General features: G+C 42.1%; 1 protein-coding gene across 2 annotated transcripts in view; it reads left to right on the top strand.

Annotated features, from left to right (window-relative positions):
* The first annotated feature begins 472 nt into the window (after nt 1-472).
* The window catches only part of FLT3 (fms related receptor tyrosine kinase 3), a 43,291-nt gene continuing 22,840 nt past the window's right edge, over nt 473-20,923 (top strand). For both annotated transcript variants that reach the window (XM_063340206.1, XM_063340117.1), the window contains exons 1-8: nt 473-555; nt 12,772-12,896; nt 14,531-14,733; nt 15,548-15,663; nt 17,960-18,077; nt 18,864-19,000; nt 19,611-19,750; nt 19,832-19,985. In XM_063340206.1, the coding sequence (XP_063196276.1) occupies nt 501-555; nt 12,772-12,896; nt 14,531-14,733; nt 15,548-15,663; nt 17,960-18,077; nt 18,864-19,000; nt 19,611-19,750; nt 19,832-19,985 (1,048 nt within the window). In that variant the 5' untranslated portion in view covers nt 473-500. The remainder of the gene's footprint in view (nt 556-12,771; nt 12,897-14,530; nt 14,734-15,547; nt 15,664-17,959; nt 18,078-18,863; nt 19,001-19,610; nt 19,751-19,831; nt 19,986-20,923) is intronic.

Raw genomic sequence — 20,923 nt, 5'->3', positions numbered from 1 at the left:
AGGGTATTCCCATGGCGTCGCGCAAACTTCGTTTGGATTTTTTTTTGAGCCTGCCTCTTCAGCTTGGCAGCGCCGCTTGCTCTTCCCCTCATCAATACCCAGAGAAATTACGCAGACTGCCAGCGCGTGAAAGCAGAAACTATAACTGCTTCGAAAATAAGAATTGAGGTGAGACAGCAAAAAGTCAGCTGCACCAAATTTACCCAAGAAAATATGTTTTTGTAGAAGTGTGAGCAAAGGGCTAAAGAACCAGGCGAGGACTGAGCAGCTGGAGCGGAGGCAGCTGCTCGGCTTGGCGGAGACATCCTCCAACAGAAGGAAGACCCCCAGGGAGGCCCCTCTTCTCCCCGTCCCACAGCCATTTCCTTCAGGCTCAGGTCTTGGGCCCTCGCTTTTGAAGAAGTGGTTTCACTGTGGGCAGTGACGCGCACCCTTAAGGCACCACCTGCACAGCTCGGTTTCACTTGCCGGGGCTGGGGGACTGCAGGGCATCACCAGCCATGGCAGCGAGCTGGCCCCACAGCCGCCCCGCTGGAAGCCCGTTTCAGCTAGTAGGTAAGGTCTCCTCCTGTCACTCCTCAGACCTTTTCCTCTCCATTTCACAGTCTGTCACTGCACCCTTCACATCTTTCCTTTCTTTCTCCTTTGATTTCTTACCCATTAATTTTCTCCCATATCTTTTATTTTCTGTCCCACCTTTCTTCTCTCTTCTGGGGATGCTTTTCTCCCTCCCATCATCCTACTCTCTCCCAGCCCAGCCTGCCCTTTGCTCTCACTGCACCTGATATATTTCATGCTCAAGGCAAAAAATATTTAAATACACTGATTTTTTGTTTTCTTTTTCCTCATGTAAATGTGTTTCCTGGTGTTAATGCTAGCTTGACCTCATCACTTTAAACAACCTATCCGCAATTTCCCAGGTAAATAATCTGTGAATTGGATAGCTTGGTAGAGTGAAACACAACAATGCATCTGTATCTTAGCAGGTTTTGTTGTCGTTCTTCAATGATCTAAATAGAAAAAGGCATTATATTGATATCTAGAAAGTGCTTTTGTTTTGTTAGAGTGAAGAGTTTTGGATATTAAAGCTTGATTTCCTCCACTGAAAATCATCCCAATGTTTTAACTGTTAAGAGAAAAGGAAATAACATTTTCTTCCACCTCAAATGCCTGAAACAGTTTTTCTCTGGCTCTAAAATAAATGGCTCATCCTGTCAAACATGATCTTGCTGATTCCAAATCCAGGGCTGAAACAGAAAGAGAGTCTGTTTTTTTCTGATTGAAGCTGTTCTGAAGCATGCCTGGGAAAGTTATTTAAGAATCTGTGGTCCGTTTTCAGCTCCATACACAGGGATAATAATATTTACTTCAAAGAGCAATTGTTAGATATTATTCATTCATGGTTGAAAGTCTACGTGAGCTATTTGAAAAGAAGGTGGAGTAAAAATGAAAATGAGTATTTTACAATCTACTGCTTTGCATGACTGCTGATACTACTACTAAGCAAACCCTGTCAAAGAGGGATTTCTGTGTTTTCTTCTTGACTGAGCTTTGCTAGTCTTGCGGACTGTGTAACAAAGTAAATAAAAATTATTAGCATCTGGGTTGTTGACGGTGCCCAAAGGTGCCTGTGAGGGATAGACTTCAGCACAGCCAAGGGACGGTTCTGCAGAGAGAGAGCAAAAGGGAGGGGAGCGCAAGGTGTGATTATCCTCTAGGAGGACTGGCGTTCCTTCTGTTGAGATATTATTTAGTCAAGACGAGGTATATAGGGAGGAAGCATTACTTCTTGCAAGGCCAGCTGATATAGGGGGAAAAAACCAAATGCTTTTGGATGCACAAACCAGCTAGGATTTGAAGGGTCAGATGCATAGCTGACAACAGAAATCCTGAGAACTTCTAGCTTTTTACATCTCTCTCTAGCAGCTCACTCTTTAAAAGCAATTTTGATGTAAAAAATAGTAAGCATTTCGTGAATTATATGTAATTTCTTAAAAATGCTTGTGTTCCCTTTTAGAATCTATCTGTTGTTGAGAGATAAAACCTAGTAATAAGTTGTGCAGACACACAGATGGTATTCAGAATCACCAGAAACTGCAACACTTAACCAGCAAAGAAAAGCTAAACTGTAATAACACCTAGAGGAGACTCCACAATTTCTGTAGACTTAAGGCACCAGGTCTGTCTTTAAATTATAGGCAAAAGTTGCAGGAAAGAAAAAGCGTCTTGCCTGTGTTATTTGCTGGAAATAAATGCTCCCTAGCAGCAAGGAATGTAATCCCAAGAACTTTAGAAAAAAGTATATACAATATATATGTAAATACAGCTATATACATTAAAAGCACTATTCTAGTTTCTCATGTTCTGAGATTTTTCTGGTCATCCTAAACAAGAGCTTGTGGTTAAAGAGAACATTATCTAGCATACACTTAATCTTGCTGTAGTGGATGGGGCGGGAGGGTGGATGGGGCCTGGGAACTGAGGCAGTAGTATAGTTTCGTGTTTTACAAATTGGAGAATTTTGTGACAAACAGAGACTTGCGGTGACCTTTCTCATCAGAGGAAGTTTTCCATCAACAACTGCCCTTGCTCCCTTTATTTTTGTTGCACCCTCTCTTACTAAGAGCTGTTAATGGGATTACACGCAGTTTCAGGGCACCTGAGAGAAATGAAGCTGTGAGATGCTGACTGAGATCTCCGTGTGGCTGGCAAATGGGAGGAAATTTTATATGAGCAAGGATTGTTAACTCAGGCCCTGACAAGATCTGGATTAGATTGTGGTGTGTCTGATTGCACAAAACTATAGGACAATACTGTTGAAAAAACCCTCATAGAACACACAGGTGTCCATTACATTCCTGTGACGGAGACCCAGGAAAATAGGAGATGGGCCATCTTCTTGCTTTGCAAGAAGAACCCCAGAAATGCTTGGGACCTGGCTGTCCGCAGCATCTGTCCATCTCCCAGCAACACACAGGTTTCTCTCTGACAAACCAGCTGACAAACATTCCAGAGCAAGTTCAGGCACCGAGCCCTGCCACTGGCAGGAAGGTGAAATCAATGAGCACCCCAGGGGGAATTGAGTTTGATCCTGACTACAGTCTCTTTCCCAAAACATGCAAAAACCTGGGTGCAAACTGGCTGTGAATACTGGATAAGACCAGTACACGGTCTGCTTACTCAGGGAAGCAGTCGTGCCTAGGAGAACATATTTTCATGGTCATCCATCACCATGTATTTCATGGATCAGATAAGGTGTCACTTCTGATGTGAAGATTCTTGAAGGTGAAAGGATTGTGCAGGAAAAGGGTTATTTTCCAATGGAAGTAAATACAATTTAAGACCATGAGTGTTTTATTTCTTTTGAGGTTTGGCCCCATTTGCTCTTCCCCGCTTTTTCTCCAGAAAATTCCTCAGGTTACTCATATTTCAAGCTACTGAGAATCTGGAAGATGCTCAAAGCGCAGCCCGACTGCCAGGGCCACCCCACGTCTCTGCCCCACGGTGCAGGGTGCACGCTGCTGTGAGTGCTCAGCGGCAGCAGGTTTGTCAGCGGAGCAGAGCTGTGGGCATCCTGTCCTTCTGCAGCATCCCCTTCGAGAGCCTGTCCCATAATGACACCAAAATAATACACACAGGACACCTCTTCTTCACAGGTTTCTGAAAACGTGACTTTCAAAAGACCTGAACCTTCATGGCATAAACTCAGCCACGTTTCAGATTCTGCTCTGTTATCTGAGAAGCTGTTTTGGGTCATTGCGTTGAGTTAGGTTTTCTGAAAATCTTCACGGAGATGTTTGCTGTGAAAGGCAGGGATGAAAAAGTCCAGCAAACAGCAGTGGAAATGAAATTGGAGACTAAGACATTTATGGAACAAAAAGGTGGAAGAGCAGGAATGGATGACCGATGAAGGCAGAAAGTAATTTCAGTTTTTTATAGTAACACTAGAAAAGGACAAGGGCTGTTTAATCCCAGTGATCACATACTTTTAAAAGGAAAAGAGGTATCAAAAAATCAGTTCAGAGCCGACAAACAGCAGCATTTCTCAAATGGGCAGAAAGACCTTATGTCCCATATGGCTTAACCTTATTGCTGTTAATAAAAATACTTTTAAGAAGATGCTATAGGACTCTAAACTGAAACTTGTTGCAAAATGCTTCCTTAAGGAATCTGTAACCCCTCAAACACAAATAATACCCTAAAAGTCACTGGTGTGTTTGAAGGATAGGCTCTTCTTTTCTCCTCTATATTTCATGAGAGACAAAATAACAACAAAGCTAGACAGATAGCTGGATAAACATTGTGTGCCTATTTCCCATCCAAACAAAGGAATGGCTCCCTAATTTTTCTAAGATGCTTCCTTAAAAACTGCTGAAACAACTGAACAGCGTAAACAGACAGAAAAGATAGCTTATCACCTGGATATTTGGCTCTGTTACTGTTGTAAAAGTAAGACATTATTTACTCCTTTCTTTGTAGTCTAGGCTTAATTGTGTAGATAAGATGTCTAATGGGTGAGATACAAGGGCTGGTTTGAAAAGTGCTTTATTGTTATAACATGCTCTTTAAGGAGTATGTTGGATTTTACATTTGTACAACTGCTTGGGAATTGCAATTATTTTTAAACCCTGACTTCATAATGATACAAATAAGAACAACTAATAGGTTTTTTTGTTCATTATTACCAAATTTGATACCAACTATCATTTTTATCACATACCTTGGATTCATTTTTAGCCTTTCATATTTTGTAGCAAAACCATTCTCTCCCACTCTCCCTCTTTCTGTCCATCCTTGCCCCATAGACAATGCAGTCCTGTGTTCCCTCCTCACCCCCTTTTTCAGGAAAGGAGGGGCGATATACTATAGTCAGTTGTGGAAACCGTTGTTTTCATTTAAAAGGGAAGTTTTACAATACTAGGATGACAAGTAGTATCATTTCATTATCTACCATCTTTTGTTTTCATTTCTCTTTCCGGCAGATCCTTTTCTCCTTGTTGATGAGATGCCGGGAATCTCATGCCTTTACCTTTACATACGTAAATAAAGCAGCCCTTGCTTGCAAGAAGTTAATAATTCCACTAATGTCAGTAGAAGTGCTAGAATGTGTCATGTAATGAGGCTGGAGTACTTAAACACAGAGCAGTTTAAAAAAAAAAAAGAGTTAAAGTGAGCTTGCTTATGTCATTAGATGAGACATATCTGCTTGCATTGCTTCAAGGTTGTCTATCTAGCTTTTTAATGGCACAAAAGTGTCATCCCCATGAGCAAACATCCTCTAGAGAACAGTCAAGAATAAGGACAGACCAATGCCACTTTCTGATCATGGGGGACCTCTGTGGTGGCATCACAGCAGCACTTCTTTGCCCATAGAATTGTTCCTTTGTTCACAGAATCACAAAAAGCTTGAGATGGGAACAGACCTCTACATGTCACCTGGTCCAACCTCCCTGCTCAAGCAGGGCCAGCTAGAGCCAGCTGTGCAGGACCCTGTCCAGGCAGCTTTTGAATATCTCTGAGGGTGGAGACCATTGCCCGTTGCCTCTGGGCAAACTGTGGCAGTGTTCAGTCACCCACATGGTGAAAAAGTTTGTGCCTGTTGCCTCTGGTCCTGACATTGGGCACCACTGAAAAGAGCCTGGCTCCATCCTCTTTGCATCCTCCCTTCAGGTATCTATCTGTACACATTGATGAGATCTCCCGGAGCCTTCGCTTCTGCAGGCTGAACAGCCTCAGCTTTCTCTCCCTTTCGTCATAGGAGAGATGCTCCAGTCCCTTCCTCGTCTTTGTGGCCCTGTGCTGGACTTTCTCCAGTAAGTCCATGTCTCTCTTATACTGAGGAGTCCACAGCTGGACACAAGACTCCAGGTGTGTCCTTGCCAGTGCTGAGTAGAGGGGAAGGACCTTTACCTGCTGGCAAAACACCCAGGATACCATTGTTCACCATACTTAGTGGAGTGGAAATGTCTGCCTGATGTGGGAGCCAAGAAGCAGCTCCCTTGAGAGGATGAAAGAAGTGGGCAAGCAGAAGAAGAACCAGCCACAACATAGGCTCTTCCTCAGAAAGGGAGGAAGTAGCCTTTTCAGCCACTTTTCAGCCACTTCCCCAAAAGAGGTGTCCTCAGCAGTCCCAGTTATTCTTTGTAAACTGGATCGCAGGTGGCTGGAATGGCACAAGGGCAGCAGGGATTTCAGTGAGCTCCCTGCAAGCACCAGCCTGAGCTGAAAAGTCACCATGGGATCATGGTGCAGGGGACCTTTGGAAGGGCTGTCATTCATTCACGCAAAGTCTCACGCAAAGCAGACAAAATGAATAATAACAAGCAAAATAACAGATCGGCTGTTTTGAGCTGTGCCTTTTATCTCAGACTCACAGGGAAGGTAGATGAAGAGTTATCTTAGTGAAATGAAAGGCAAATAAGGGTTTGAATACAACCCTGCAGCCCTTCCTCACCCAAACCCGGGTAAACAAAACCAGAAGAGGCAGGACAGAGAGATAAAATGGAGCTAAATGTCTTGCTTCAGCCTTCAGCATTTGCTTCGTGCTAAGCAGATGATTTTGTTTTTCTTTTCAGATAAAAACCATGAGTTATTGGCATAGACTGAGAACTCAAAAAGGTGATTTCAAAGCAAATCTATAAATTAAGGAGTGACAGGGTGCCAGGGCCAGTTTGTATTTAGCAAAGAAGCCTGCAACAGCTAAAGGGGTTGAGCTGCTCATAAATTTACACAATCCCTCACTAACAGCAACTCATTCCCGGAGGAACAGCAAGTCTTCTGTACTCAGGAGGGCAGGTATATGATTTGAAAGTCTGAAAAATGATAGGAATTTATAAATAAGTCAAAGGAGTAGTGTAAAATATATCCCCAGTGTGATTCCTGATTTGAAACCTTCAGCCATCTCAATTATTCTGCCTTAAAAATCTCTATGAAATTTATAAGCTGGCTGCAGTGAGCCACAGGCAGAGCTGATGACTTTCCTCCTCTAAGAAGAAAGGTACTACTTACAATTGAAAGATGTAATTGTATCCAAAAGATGAAGTTTGCTGAAATCTGTGCCAAAAATATGTGTGGACATAACAAGACAGAGAACAAATTCTTGGAAATAATGTCCAAGTCATTAGATATACAAAAAAAATGTGAAAGAGTAAATTCCTTGCAGCTGTTTTCATCTGGGACCTGAAAATGGAGGTTGAGAAAAAGATGAGGAAAATGAAAAATATAGAAAATTAATTCATGGATAGAATCTTCCCTGCTGCACATGGCAAACTCTGTTGGAGTAGGCAGGTCTTGGCGGTGATGTTCCTGAGGCAGATTGAGCAAACCTCTTCTTTCTTTATCATATGTTGAAAGGAGAACTTTTAGATTCAGGCATAGATTAAATTTGGAAGTTAACTTCTTAGGCAGAGGCAATGTAGTTTTACTACAAAAGCTGACGTGAAGTGAGTAGGTTATCAAACAGCAGAGCCCTTTGCTGGCACTTGTACTGGATGAATTAGATAGAAATGGTTATTCAACGTGACAACAAGTTCTGGTTTAATATCTCTTCAGAAGAAACACAACCTACTTGAAGAAGTTTTGCTGAGTAGTAACTTTTAACTGTATACGCATGAGTTGTTCTTGTGCAAAAAATACCTTTTTTTTAATTTTTTTTTCTTTTTTTTCAAAATTGTAGAACTGAGTCCGAATCCTATCTGAGCCATGCAAGGATAGCCATGGGATCTCCCCAGAGTCAGTATTTCTAAGCTTTCTGTCTTTTAACAGAAAATCAGAAAGTGTTTGCTGGAGAGCCTGTGAAAGAAAAAAAGAGAAAAAAAAGAAGTCAGTTATCCGTCATCAATGATTTCATTAATGTATGAACGAATTTAGCGGGATTTTTTTGTTTCACGTTTCATTCCCTAAGAATAAAAAAACGGCAGGGCAGGTCCTTCGCCAGCGAGCAGGACCCGAGCTGGTCGGGCTCGTTACCAGTGACCCTGCGCGTCAGGCGGGAGGGACCGGTGTCTTCTCACGCCGGCTCCCGAGGAGCAGAGCGCGCCGGGGCTGCGCGGGGCTGCGCGGAGATGCGCGGGGCGGCAGCGCCCCCTGGCGGCCGCCTCCTGCCGCCGCTCCCCACCGGTGCGTCGGTGTCCGCAGGGAAGAACAGAGCCCCGGGAAGAAACGTGGTGCAACGGCAGGGCCTGAGCGGCTCTGGGTGGTACACATGGAGGGGAGGAATTGCGGATCCAGGAGGAAAAATGATCCAGGTGGAGGGTGGCAGACAATGGCAAACAAAACCGGTGACACTAGCATTCCAGGACGCTGTATAATGTCAGTGTTGTTTCTCTTTATTAGTTTTTGGGTCAGTACACAGAGCCTAATTAAGCACTTTCCGAAACCGCACGGCCTCCCCTACTTCCCTCTTCTCACTGCTTTCCTGCGCAGTGATTCAAGTCTAGAGATTCTGGGTTCCTTTCCACTAAACCCTCCTGAAGAGCTTCCATGCTCTTTTTTTCATCTCAAATCTCGTTCATGCTTGAACATGACTGTAAATAATTACAGCAGTTCACGTGATGTTTGTTGTAATTAACTGGAAAGACCAGATAAATGACTGGTCCTGAACTAGATGTACCCCAGCTAGTGTTACAACAACTAGTCGCAATTAGCACGAGCTGCGACAGAGGCGTCTTGTCACCCACCTTGCTTTTTAAACCTTGTTCTAACATGGTTATTGTTCTGCAATATGGAGCAACACCTCTGGCCCCATCATCATGTGAGAATGAATTCACGGGCTGCAGATTTTGGAAGCTGGGAGTTATTTAAGCTGAAAGGGTGAAGACATGAAGGAAGGAAGGCATGCTTAAAAGATGAGGAAAGAGAAAAGTTCAATGGGAGAGAAATAAGATATGAGTAAAAGGTAGGAATTCATTTAAGATCAGTTCTTGCTGCATAGCCTGCATCCCTTTGATTTTTGCCATATTTATGTTGGGTAAAATTCTCACTTTAGGATCTACCACTTTGGGGGTGATGTTGAGAAAAAAGCAGACACATACAAAGGCATGTTTTTTTCAGAGTTAATGCCTGAGTATTAGGCTCATCCATGTCACCACTTTTACAGATTTTTGGTAATTTTTTGAAACCTTACATTTCTGGTAGCACATGACTGTGGGAGAACTAGAGCTTTGCTGGAAAAAAAAAAAAAAAAGAGTTCTTCTACATTCCCTGATCATGAGGACAATTTGGGAAAGTTGATCCAGAGAGTCTCACCCAGAGAAAACAGTCAGAAGCTAAATAAGAAGTAAAACATAGTTTGCTCTATGTAAGTCTCCTGAGCTGCAAAGTGGAGTGGAAGATTGTAATATACCTAAGAAAAGCCCGACTGCTATTTAAAATACTAAGCACTCTGAGCTGAACACAAACACAAGATGTGTTCCTTGGTGTGAAGAGAAAGGTTTTCTCTCCATCCTTCCCAGTGTTCCAGCTCCTTAGCTATTCTCTTTCTCCTAAACTCAGACTTTCAACATATTTTGGAGTGGCTTTCCCAGTTTTCCAAAGGCTACTTTAGTCATCCTCCATTTGAAAATAAAATTTCATAAGCATTTCTATTAGATCAACCATCTGGTAGCTGAACTTGCTTAAACACAGCTTCTTGGTTTGATATCTCTCAGGTAGATTCAAGCTTTTCTTCTCAGAACTGTTACATCTAAGCCCGCTTTTGGACTTTACAAGCATTTTCCCATGCATGTGCCTACACATCTTGATGAAATCCTGACTCAGTTTATGGCAACTAGAGGTTTGTCTGACTTCAGTGACAACAGGATTTCTACCACTGCATTTATTTTTTGTATAACCTATAAAAAGATAATGAAGATGGAAAGCAGGCATAAACAAACATGGTTCAGAGGCAGCGATTTATTTCCATTCCAGCGTCACTACATTTCAGCAATACACAGTATGATTACGCACGTTACGTATTTGATGTTCCTTGCCGAGTGCTCTCAGTCTGTGCAGTTGTTACTTTGGGCTTTCGGGAGGATGACTGACTTGTAGACCATAACAGCAGTCCCTGAACAGACCAGCTAGAAGCTGAAAGATCAAGATAGTGAATCAGAGCATTGCCATTTTCCCAGTATTTCTTTTCTTGATTCTGCTTCTGCTGAAAGGTTTGTTCATGCTCTCATTTTCTATTTTGTCAACGTAATGTATTTCTCAAAGACCTACACAAGTTTAGGTCTCATCTCATGTAAATACTTCTGACTAGCACATCACTTGTTTTTTCTCACTGCAAAGCATCTGCTATCATCTCAGGTTCCAAATATCCGTTCTTACCCTAAAAACCTGCCTGGATTTCACAGGAATAAAGGCAGAGGAGAGCACTGACAAGCTCTAGCAGTTAATGGATCCTGTACATGAGGGTGTCAGGCTGCGCTCTACTGCCTCTTCCAGAATATACTCCCACATACCGTTCCTTAACAGATGCAGTTCCAGTTCATCAGACATCTTGTTTGCATGTTGCGCTCACAGTCTGGTTGCTACATCTGTCTGCTTCTGCCTAACTCTTAGCTGCAAATCTTTTCCCTGTTGGTGTTTAAATACGTCTTTCCCTTTCCAACTGCGGCATTAGGCATCCTGCTAACAAGGCGACGTGAGTGGAGTAAAGCCAGGGATAAATTGGCTCAGCTTGTACAATCAGAAGCTAAAACTATTGGCAGAATGCTCAACAGGCCAAACGAGTTGAACTTTTGAGGTCGTATTTTCTGGTGTGTCTTGGAAATCAGTGGATGTAGGTGGGTGCCCTTCCACTAAGCCCCTGGCTGTGAGGCTATCGGATGGCTCCAGTTTGAAAAGGGTGAAAGGTAAAGCGGGCAATAAACAAACAGAAGTGGAGAAAGCTGAGCAGTGAAGGATTTGGTGAAAGGCTAGTGAGAGGGCTGGAAACCTGGCTTGCATCGAAGGGGAGGAATTCAGGATGCTTGGTATAGATACATAATGCATACCTGCCTTTTAGCTGCCCTCTGGCACTCACTGTCTCAAAAAGTGCAAATATTTTTTTTATAGCCGATGGAAGGAGACACATGTCTCCACAAAGAAGTCCTGTTCGCCTTTCTTAGGGATCACAGACAGACGGACAGGATCTTCCTCAGAGCTCTGCAAAAGCAGACCGTTGCCTGTTCATACTGTGGAAAGGTGGCACCCAAAATGAAGAGTGTGTTAGATGCGTGAATGAGAAGCACTCAGCCTTAATCCATATTTGCCAAGAGGGCAGAGAAGAGGTTGCCAAAGTGTTGCCAGCTTAGAGGTCGGGCAGCTCCAGAAGGCACAAACGTCAAAGAGGAGATGGCAGCAACTCTTACTCATTTCTTCCTTCTTCCAATTTTGCTCGTTCCAACAACTGCAGAAATAGTATCATTACTTTCATCCTTCAAGCATTTCATGATGTATTTACCTTTTTTCCCCCTTTCAACTCTGCACCTTGGTTTATGTCCAACTGTCTTGGGAGCTGAGGGGGAACCAAAAAAAAAAGGAAAGCAAAAAACCAAGAATCGAGGGCAAAAATTCACCAGGCCGCCAGGAGAGAGATGTTATTTTATGATTCAGTGCTTATTTGTACTGTTGAGAACTGGCTTTAGAGACTTAATGGAAATCAGACACGTTTCACCCAGCCAGTTGGGCAGTCTTACTTCTCTTTTTCTTGTTTATGTGCAGTGGTGGAGGCATGCCTACTATACAGCTCCTTGAAGGCTAAAAGGTGACTTTTCAAGCTACTGTCCCTGCAGAAAGCCTCATATGAAGCATTTCAGAGAGATGAGGCAACATAAACTTTTCCATACTGTTTCCTTATGCATAAGGTGAATGACATTTGCTCCTCCTGCCGGGGCTGGCAGCTGGAGAGTGAGCTGCCCTGGCTGTATGGACTTCTGGGGCACCACAGAGACAGGGAGGTGTGGAGGAGGGAAAGGGCAGAATAAAGCCACTGGCTTTCTGCATCTGCTTTCCTCAAAAGTGTGGGAATTGCTGCTTTGTTTGCTTCCCAGAGGGGAAAGAGCATAAGACTGAGAGTGGCAGCTCAAGGGAAGAAGCGTCTAACCTGGCCCTCACTTGCAAGCTGCTGGGGTGCACGAATCCACATGAGGGAGGCTCAGGAGAGTCTCCAGTATGTCAGATCAAATACAGCCTGTCCTGGAGAGGAGGGAAAGGGAAGACTAGATCTTGGGCCCTTGGGTGAGCTGAGCATGGGCCCTAAAGGCAAGTGGGGGACTTTATTTTGCCATTGCTCTGTGCAGGAGTGAGGGGTGTCTGGGGAGTGTTTCTGACCTGGGCACCTGCTTAGTGCCAATGGGAGGGATGGTGCAAGATCATCCTCCAGCTCACGATGGGCAGACGCTGGCCTGCGGCTGCAGTCTTTGGTGCTGCAGGGCCCTTCCAGAGACACTGATGCAGGAGTGAGCTGCGAGAGGGAGCCTGTGTTTTGTAATGTGGTTTCTAAAGGAGCTTCCATAACACGTAAAAGCTTTTGTCTTTAGACATTTTCTGCAATGTTATGGAACATACTTATAATTTATGATGTATGTGTGCTTTTGAAAGCTTCTCTGAATAGTCCATGCACTCACTTCCAATACACAAACGCAGAGTTTGCAAATGCACATGATATATCTGCTTATTCCTTTTGCCTTCTTTTTTCAAAAGATGTACTCTTTCTACAGGTTTGTTGTATTTTATTTTTATTAAAATTATTATCCCTGACCAGAGAGGTAGACATGATTACATTTGTTTTCTATTTCTGTTTTACAGTTCTTGTTATGACAGCAGTTACTTTCACTTCTGCAATGAATCAAAATACATCTGATATTATGTGTATGTTTATCAGTCAGAAGAACGAAGGCTCAGGAACACCGGAGGCATCGGTATCTCCTAAGGTAATATAACAGAGAACAAGTTGCTTATGAAATATTCCTGTCTGTTACAGAAATACCTTCCCAGAATCTTACAACATCCTAAACCTTTAGGCTGGGGGGATGTCACTGTCAAAATTAAGAGAGTTAGGCCAAATGTGACTACAGAAGGTTAAATGGAAATGCATATCACAATTCATACTTTGAAACTGTAAATAGATAAGCACCAGTTTTCTGTAAAACCGATGTTTTAATTACTGCCTTGATGCTGTCTCGCATCAGCACACCTGAATATTGCTGAACATTACTGTAAATGTATCAATGTAAAAAACTATGTGGCCCTAAGAGAGGATTGCCGAGGCCATGGAGCAAACCGGTGGCCTGCCACGGTGTGTGTGTGCCACGACTGCTGGGACTCATGGGGAAACTGCACCGTCCTCTGTTCCCACCACCAGAGCCCATAAATCCCTGCTTGGTCTAAATCTTGACTGAGACACCAAAGATGAATAGGGAATCAAATACAATTATTTTTTTTCTTCTGACTTGAAATGGCAGAGGGCCAAGAAGAGGTCATGTGCATCTAAATTATAAAGCAGCTGAGACCCGCAATTGACATATTTCCTGAGAATTCTTTTTTCAAGATAGTCTTATAAAATCTTTTTCATTCCCGGGCAAATAAGTCAATAATTCAGATAACAAGTGAAGGTATACCAGTCAAAGCTGTGCTGTCCTTGTGTCTGACAAGGCAGAATACAGCTGTTCTCTCTAGATACTTCTCAGATCAAGTGAAGGAAAAAGAAGGAGCAAGAAAAGAGAACCAACTGGCCAAGCACAGTATGGGGCAGAGGGTGCAATGAGCTCTATCCTTTCATAAACTTACACCAGATAAATTTCACCTACGGAAGTAAGGGAGACATTTGGGGCTGCTCTTCAGATGGAGCTACTTACTTACCGCCTTTTGCTGCAGCTAAGATTAGAGACTCATTTATCCATCGGTGACTTTCAGAATGACTGTGGAATATTTTCTTTCTGTTCACAATTCTCCTTTAGCTGTATGCAATGGTGAGGAAATGAAAGGTGTGAAGGCGCCCAGCCCTAACGTTCTCTACCCAGTAAAGCCCCCAAGTTGTTGAGGAGCAGTCTAGGCAGATGCTGCGATGACAAGCAGTGAGATGCTAAAAAAAAAGCCCATTCTGGTCCTGCCTTTGCCTTCAGGTCACAAACAGAAAGGTTGCATTGTAGTTCTGTGTCTTCCTATGGTTCTACATGAAAGGAAACAAAAATGAGAGCAAAGAATAGCTGGTATCACTAAGGGAAATTATTATGTTTCTGGTTAAAATTGTTCTCTGCTGTCTGTCTAGAGAACAGAATTCACTAATTCAACAGGAATCCTATAGTGTTTCCTTGTGCAGTAGAATTCAACATATTTATGAATAAATTCGACAGTAGAAATGAAAAAATAAAAAAATAAACAAAATGATGGTATGATGAAGGTGTTATTTCAGTATAATTTGCATTGATATTCAGGCATTACAAGGCATTATTAATTTATGAAAGCTTTTCCAGAAGAGCATCCTTTAAAAATATTTGAATGCAAAAACCAGAAAACTAATCTACTTGCTAATAAATACATAACAATCTGTCCTCTTGCATTGTAGATTTCTGATATTTTGGAAGATCTTGGGTGTTATTTGAATTCTCAAGGAACAGGCAACATATACGAACCAACTAAAAATGTGGAAGTCAATGTGTTTGAAGATATTGAATTAAGAGTGTTAATGAACATTTCAGAGATCATTTCATGCCTTTGGTTTTTTAAAGAGAGCAAAGCTTGTAAACCTTCATTGGACTCGGAGAACCGGTAAGTCAAGGGATGTACTGGATCAAAGACCCTGTAAGAGATCATTTCTTTTAGGATGCAAATGGAATATTTTCTGTGACTGTGCTTGCATTTAATTTCATGTTATGCATTATCTTTTTTAATCTTCTAATCTTTCTTAACTGTTTTCACCCTGCAGCATGATGCTGACTGTCATTTAGACACATATATGCATGCAAAACTTAAAGTCAGAATAGTTTGAAATAAGCTCATTCTTTTAATTTGTGTAGCATCATGCATGGGGTTCTCCAGGGGCTTTCTGACATTGATCAATTTGAGCTTTGCGGTGCTCATGTGAGGCAAATATCATGGTTTTGTAGTCAAAGAAACTGAGGCATGGAGAATTATGTGATTTGTTAGGGTCGCACTGCAGATCGGGAAGAGCACCAGCAACAGCACCCTCTTTCTCACAGCCAAACCTGGGCTGGAACCTGAGGCTGGATTGTCGCCTCCTCCTGAAGAACAGAATGGGATGGGATTGTAGGTAAAACATTTCCCTGTGGATTTCCCCAGCTGTCCTAAGCTCAGGAAGTCCATCCTTCCCAATGCTCGGCGTTAAGCTTGTGGTACCTGTGGTTTTAAGTTCCTACGTGCTGCTTGTGTAGGAAAATACAGGATGAAAACACTTCATTCTAAAGGGTGCTAAGTAACTAATGAATACTGGTGTCTCTGAAGGGGTTTTGCAAGAGATAAAGATTTTTTTATCTTTAAGAAAAGATAAAGAGATACCATTTTATTGTGTCTGCTGCATATTACCTTCTAGATAACAAATACAGCTTTACTTTCTGTTTCATAGATACGTTGCGTCTTTGGCTTTTTCCCAAATAAAAGAAACACAAGCTGGAAAATACACCCTCTCGGTCATAAGTAAAACTGGCAATTACACGATAGTTGTGCCTATTCTCATCCGAAGTAAGTACATCTCAGGTGAAAGGGGTCACTCCGTCAATAGATTCAAGGGGAGAGGCTCGAGTTCAGTTAAAGCAATGAAGTTCCCACGTGCTGCGTTTCGGGCATCTTCCTAGATTTGCATAGGACTTGGGGTTGTCTTCAGAGACTGAAGTCAAAACCACAGACTGCATGAGAGTCGGCTTTCGCTAGTCAATAAACCATGCAAATGAGCAAATAAAGATGTAAATGCGCGGCAGTCCTCTTCTCCCCTGTGAGAGATTCCCCTCTGTGCCAAAAGGGACAAATCGAGGGTGGCTTTTGTGTGCTCTCAGAGCTGGTGGGCTAGACTTGTTTGCTTACATCTTAACCTGTTTATTCTCGGTGTTGCTGGCTGGGCTGTTATCTGGACCAGATCGGGATGTCCCTTTTATATTCTGGACTCTGGCGCTCCAAAGTCACGCCTTGTCACACTCTGCCGCTTCTCTGCCTGTGCCTGCTGCTGGGTTTCTTTGTATTTCTCTCACAGCGTTTTCTTTCGCAATTCTGTGGGCAGCAAGAGACACCAAGGTCCCCTTTTCAGTGCCAGCCTTTGCATGTTTATTGGGTTTTAGGTTAAAATGCATCAGCGCTGCAGTTGCTCAGCACAAGGGTGCCTGAGAAGCTGAGATTTTAACAGCTGTTAAATGCTCGTGATGTTAAAAGCCAGGTGAGACTTTTTGGGAGGCTCACGGTGGATGCAGATTTGATTGAATTTTCTCAAGGACCACACAAGAGACTTCTCTGATGCAAAGGCAACAAAGTTCAAGCTTCGGTTTCTAAGCAGGGATGTCCAAGAACATCTCAAAAAAAAAAAAAAAAAAAAAGAGAGGCACGTTGACATGATTTTTTTTTTAACAGAAGAGAAATACCATATTGTTTTGTCTGGAAAGGGCCAAATTTAAAGATAAAATTTAAAAATGTAAAAGAATTTTCAAAGAAAAGAAAGCAAAACATCAGTCTAAACAGCTAAGACTGGCAAAGTTATGACCAAACCCTTCTAGAGACAGGTTTAATAACACGCATCGTTACTAGCCACAGTTTATTAAAAACTGTGATTTTTTTCAAAAAAACCAACAATTTATAATTCTAATTATAGACTAACCAACATTTTATATTCCTTCTTCATTTGTTTTTGAAGTATTTTTTCTGTTTGATTTTTTACTCTCTCAGAGCGGGAAGTGTCACCTCCAGTCTCTCCTTGTTTTATTTGAAGGCTTATTGCATATCTCAATTATAATTTTAACAGCTTCATTGAGGGGAGAGGGCATTAAATCTTTAATTAAAAATTACCTTCTCTACTATATCAATTAGGCTGTAGATGTAAAAAATGTTATTACAAGTGCAAGCAAGAGTAGTTCGAAACAATCTCGATAAAGACCTTTTCCATATCAATTGCTTAGATTGCATTCTCTTTGCTCCTGTGAATCTAATATCATAATTATGTCTCTCATAAAATCCTCCAGGCTACATGTGAACCCTTCAACTGAGATGTCAATCTCGATAGGTGAAAAAAACCTTATAGGCCAGCTTATAAGAGATAAATGAAGAAAGAAATTAAAAAGCCAGAAGTATTAGTTTCACCTTACCATGTCACCTTGCAGGCAATGGAAGTGTGACTCTAAAGAAAATGTCACTCTTCTGTGTGGAAGCTCTAATTCCATTGTAAGACAACTTAAAACCAGACTCGGTGCTTTTCATTTTGAGTCAAATCTTTATCAGTTTTAATACGTTACATTTTTGTGCTTAGTCCAAGTCTGCATCTGACAGGTTCAGGGGGCTGGTACTTTTCGCCCTGGGTTACAAATATAGGATAGAGAAGTCTGTTGGTTATCAGAAGTCATTATCACCCATTGTTTTTCCATCGTGTATCTGATCTGACCGAGTAGCATGCAACGATCCCATTTTGTGTAGAGACTTTGTAGTCTCAAACAGATGCTCCACCAAAGACCATGGGTTTGGGATGTGAGTTCAAAAGGTGTCCGTGCTCCTGCCCAGTGAAACAGCAACCACAGCAAATTAGCACCTTTCAGTATCAGTCTCAGGATAACCCTCTGGTGCGGGCCTTTGATACAGGGAAGCTGTGCGTTTAGCAATCAAGGCTGAAAAACTCTGTGAGACCAACCCACAATATCCCTAGGGCAGAATCGTGCTCTGTTCCCTCGGTGCTGAAATCTCCTGAAACGAATTACAGCTCTGTACCTCCATGTGCTGTGAAATGAGGAAAACGCTGTTTCAAAATGATTTCGGTGTTCCTAAAGGTGTGCATGATTTTTAACAGAGAAACCAGGCAAACCTTATTTCAGGAAAAGGGAAAAATCGGATGCTATCGAGTGCATATCTGAGAGCTACCCCCAGCCCTCTGTGGAGTGGATATTTTGCAAAACACCCGAAAAGAGGTATGGTGTGTGTTTATATTCATGTTCAATCTCTGGACTGAAAGTTTACTATCTTCTGAAGAAGAAGGGGGAGATAACTGAAGAAGAGTTTTGGTGTCAGAATTTTTGGGCTCTGCCAGGTTGCACATCCACCTCCTGGTTAAAAACCCGTGTCTGCATGATCCACTTTTGGAGTCTGCAACACATTTTTCTTAGAAATTTTGGCTGTTGTGGTCTTTTGGAAACTTTCAGCTCTTGGCTGATTTTAGTATTTTGATGTCACCAGAGCAAATCAAAGGTATCTCCTTTCCCTCTAGTTTTCACGTTTTGGGAAGATGTTACAAGGGATCATAATTTTCAAAGCTAAATGTTTGGGGTGGTTTTTTTCCGTTCTATTAATATATAAAATTGATTCTGTTAAATGCAGGAATAATGCCTTTCTCTGCAGCTTGGGATCTGGGTCTCATAGCAGCCGCTGGATTGGCAGCAGCTCCCACCACCGGGAATTCAGAGATGTGGTGTGAAAGCTCAGCCCCTATGATTTCACTCTTGTCCAGATTTTAGTCACAGCATTACCTGTCTATGAGCCAGTTTGAGCATATTCAGGTCATTTTAGCTCATAATTCTGCCTAGACTGTGACATTTTTATTTTCTTATCTTCACCTTTCCTAGTTCCTTTTTATTCAGCTATGTAAGATCCAGTTTTCCCACTATTGTTTGCATATTCTCATGGCTTGGAGATTTATCAGATTTATTTGCTTGAGGTTAACCAAATGAGTCAATGAATAATTGTGCTTGTGATTGCAGTTGCCCTGATAAAATGCATGAAGAAACTGGGGAAATAGATGCCATACAGAAGGTACAACGTGAATTATTTCGAAGTTATATATGGTGCTGTGCAGTTAACGACCTGGGCAGAGAATGCACCAGCCTCTTTACAATAGGTAACTTCCCTCTAAGGTTTTCTTACACGTGAGCTGGATCCCGACACTTAAGTTAGTTGCGCTACTCATCTGAGTATGCTTTCTGGGCTAAGCTACTTGTTTGTAATCACTGGAACAAACCTAGCAGTGGATATGATTGATCTGTCTCACGTTTAAACTCCAGATTCTAATAGCTATTTGTGGTCGCTGTAAAAAAAAGTCTTGCCCTTCTACATTTTCTAAACATCTATTATCTTTTCCTGCATGCTTTTAGGACTGTGTTGCGGTGAAATGCTCTTCAAAGTGTTCTTAAATATATACATTTATAAATAATTATAAATTAATATATAAATTCAGGTTTGTTTGTCTGTTTTTTAAATAAACCTGAGCTGAGCTGAGATCCGTGCTGAACTGTGCCCTGTAGATACCTTGTAAATTATCACAAAATTTGGTTTGAGACATCTAAATCCATCAAATTTCATGATTAATGAATATTTTTCCCAAATTCTAATAATCATTACAATGTAATAATGGACGTCTATACAGCATTTGCAGAAAAAATGTTGATCGAATTGAGCATTTTTCCAGGGAAAGTGATGGTCGTTTCAGTGACTATGTTTTAATTTTGCAGATTTAAATGAAAGACAAGTAGCGCCTTTACCTGAATTACTTCTTAAAGTTGGGGAACCACTGCTGATCAGATGCAGAGCTGTTTACCGTAATTACAAATTTGGAATAAAATTGTCTTTTGAAAACAGAGAAGTTGAACAGGTAAGAAGACAGGGCATATTTTAAAATAGGTAATATTGGGCGCTATCAACTGATTAAACGGGAATCTCTGTTGAAAACTAGGACCATCAATTTGAAGGATTAGAATATCAAACAGATCACTCGGCAATTCGGATCCAGTATGCCTTTGCTTCAGCGGCAGGAAGAAGCGATAGTGGACATTATACCTGTTCTTCTACAGTTCACCCGAATCAAACTGCTTTGATTACAGTTTTAGGTAATTCCAACCCCCTGGGGTTCATCTTGTCCCTCGGTTGGTTGTTTTGCGTTGTTTTCCATGTGGCAGTTTTTTGCTTGCATGTATGCAACATATGTGTATACTTCCTTTTCTAAGGAAAAAGTCTGTCTGCAGTTACCGGCAGTCCAGGAAAACCAAGAGATTAATCTGAAGTGAGTCATTCCGGTACCAGAAGATAATCAACCTTTTATTTATATTGCTTTTCAAATAATTCCCATTAAAAGACAGTGGTTTCAGAAGCGAAATGAAATGACACTGTTTAGAGGTCAGGTCTACAGAACTACATGTCTACATGGTCTGGAATGACCAGTGACTGGTTTCAACTAAAGTGAGACAGAAATGTCACTGTGACTCCAGTATTGGTTTTCAAAAGCTGTGGCCATAGCCTCAGCCTCCTCCTCACCACTTGCTCCCACTCCATCTCTCCTCAGTCACATACGGCACCTCCATCCCACCTTTGCTGCACCTTCAGAGGCGTGGAGGTAAGACAGAGGTTCTCATGGCCTCTGCTCTGCTGTTTTGTGTCGTCCCTTTGGGTGCTTGCTGCTGTTAAATGGAAAAAAGCAGATAGAAAATCTGTACCAGGCCTGACCTGGGTCTGCCAGGAAGGAATCAAACAGTTGGAAGGTTCTTGGTGGTGGGCTCTCTCACTCCAAACCCAGAACAAACAGAAACAACCATTTCCTCTTATGGTGAGGGAGTGACTGACGAGTGGCAGTTTGAGTTTGCCAAATATTTATGGGAAAGTAAATGTGGGGAAGAATCTTAGCTCTGAAAGCTGTGGAACTGGTAGCAGAAAAGAAACAAAAACTTTTGTGTTAGCAGAGAATGTAAGCCCAGAGAGATGACGAGTAGTGAGTGCTGACAGGGCTGGCCAACTGCCCTGCAGAAGTGCCGCAGCTGCGATGGATCTGAAG

This window comes from Chroicocephalus ridibundus, chromosome 1 (assembly GCF_963924245.1).
Source record: "Chroicocephalus ridibundus chromosome 1, bChrRid1.1, whole genome shotgun sequence".
Classification (NCBI taxonomy): Eukaryota; Metazoa; Chordata; class Aves; order Charadriiformes; family Laridae; genus Chroicocephalus; species Chroicocephalus ridibundus.
Note: the sequence above shows the minus strand (reverse complement) of the source record. Positions and strands in the feature narration are given on the sequence as shown.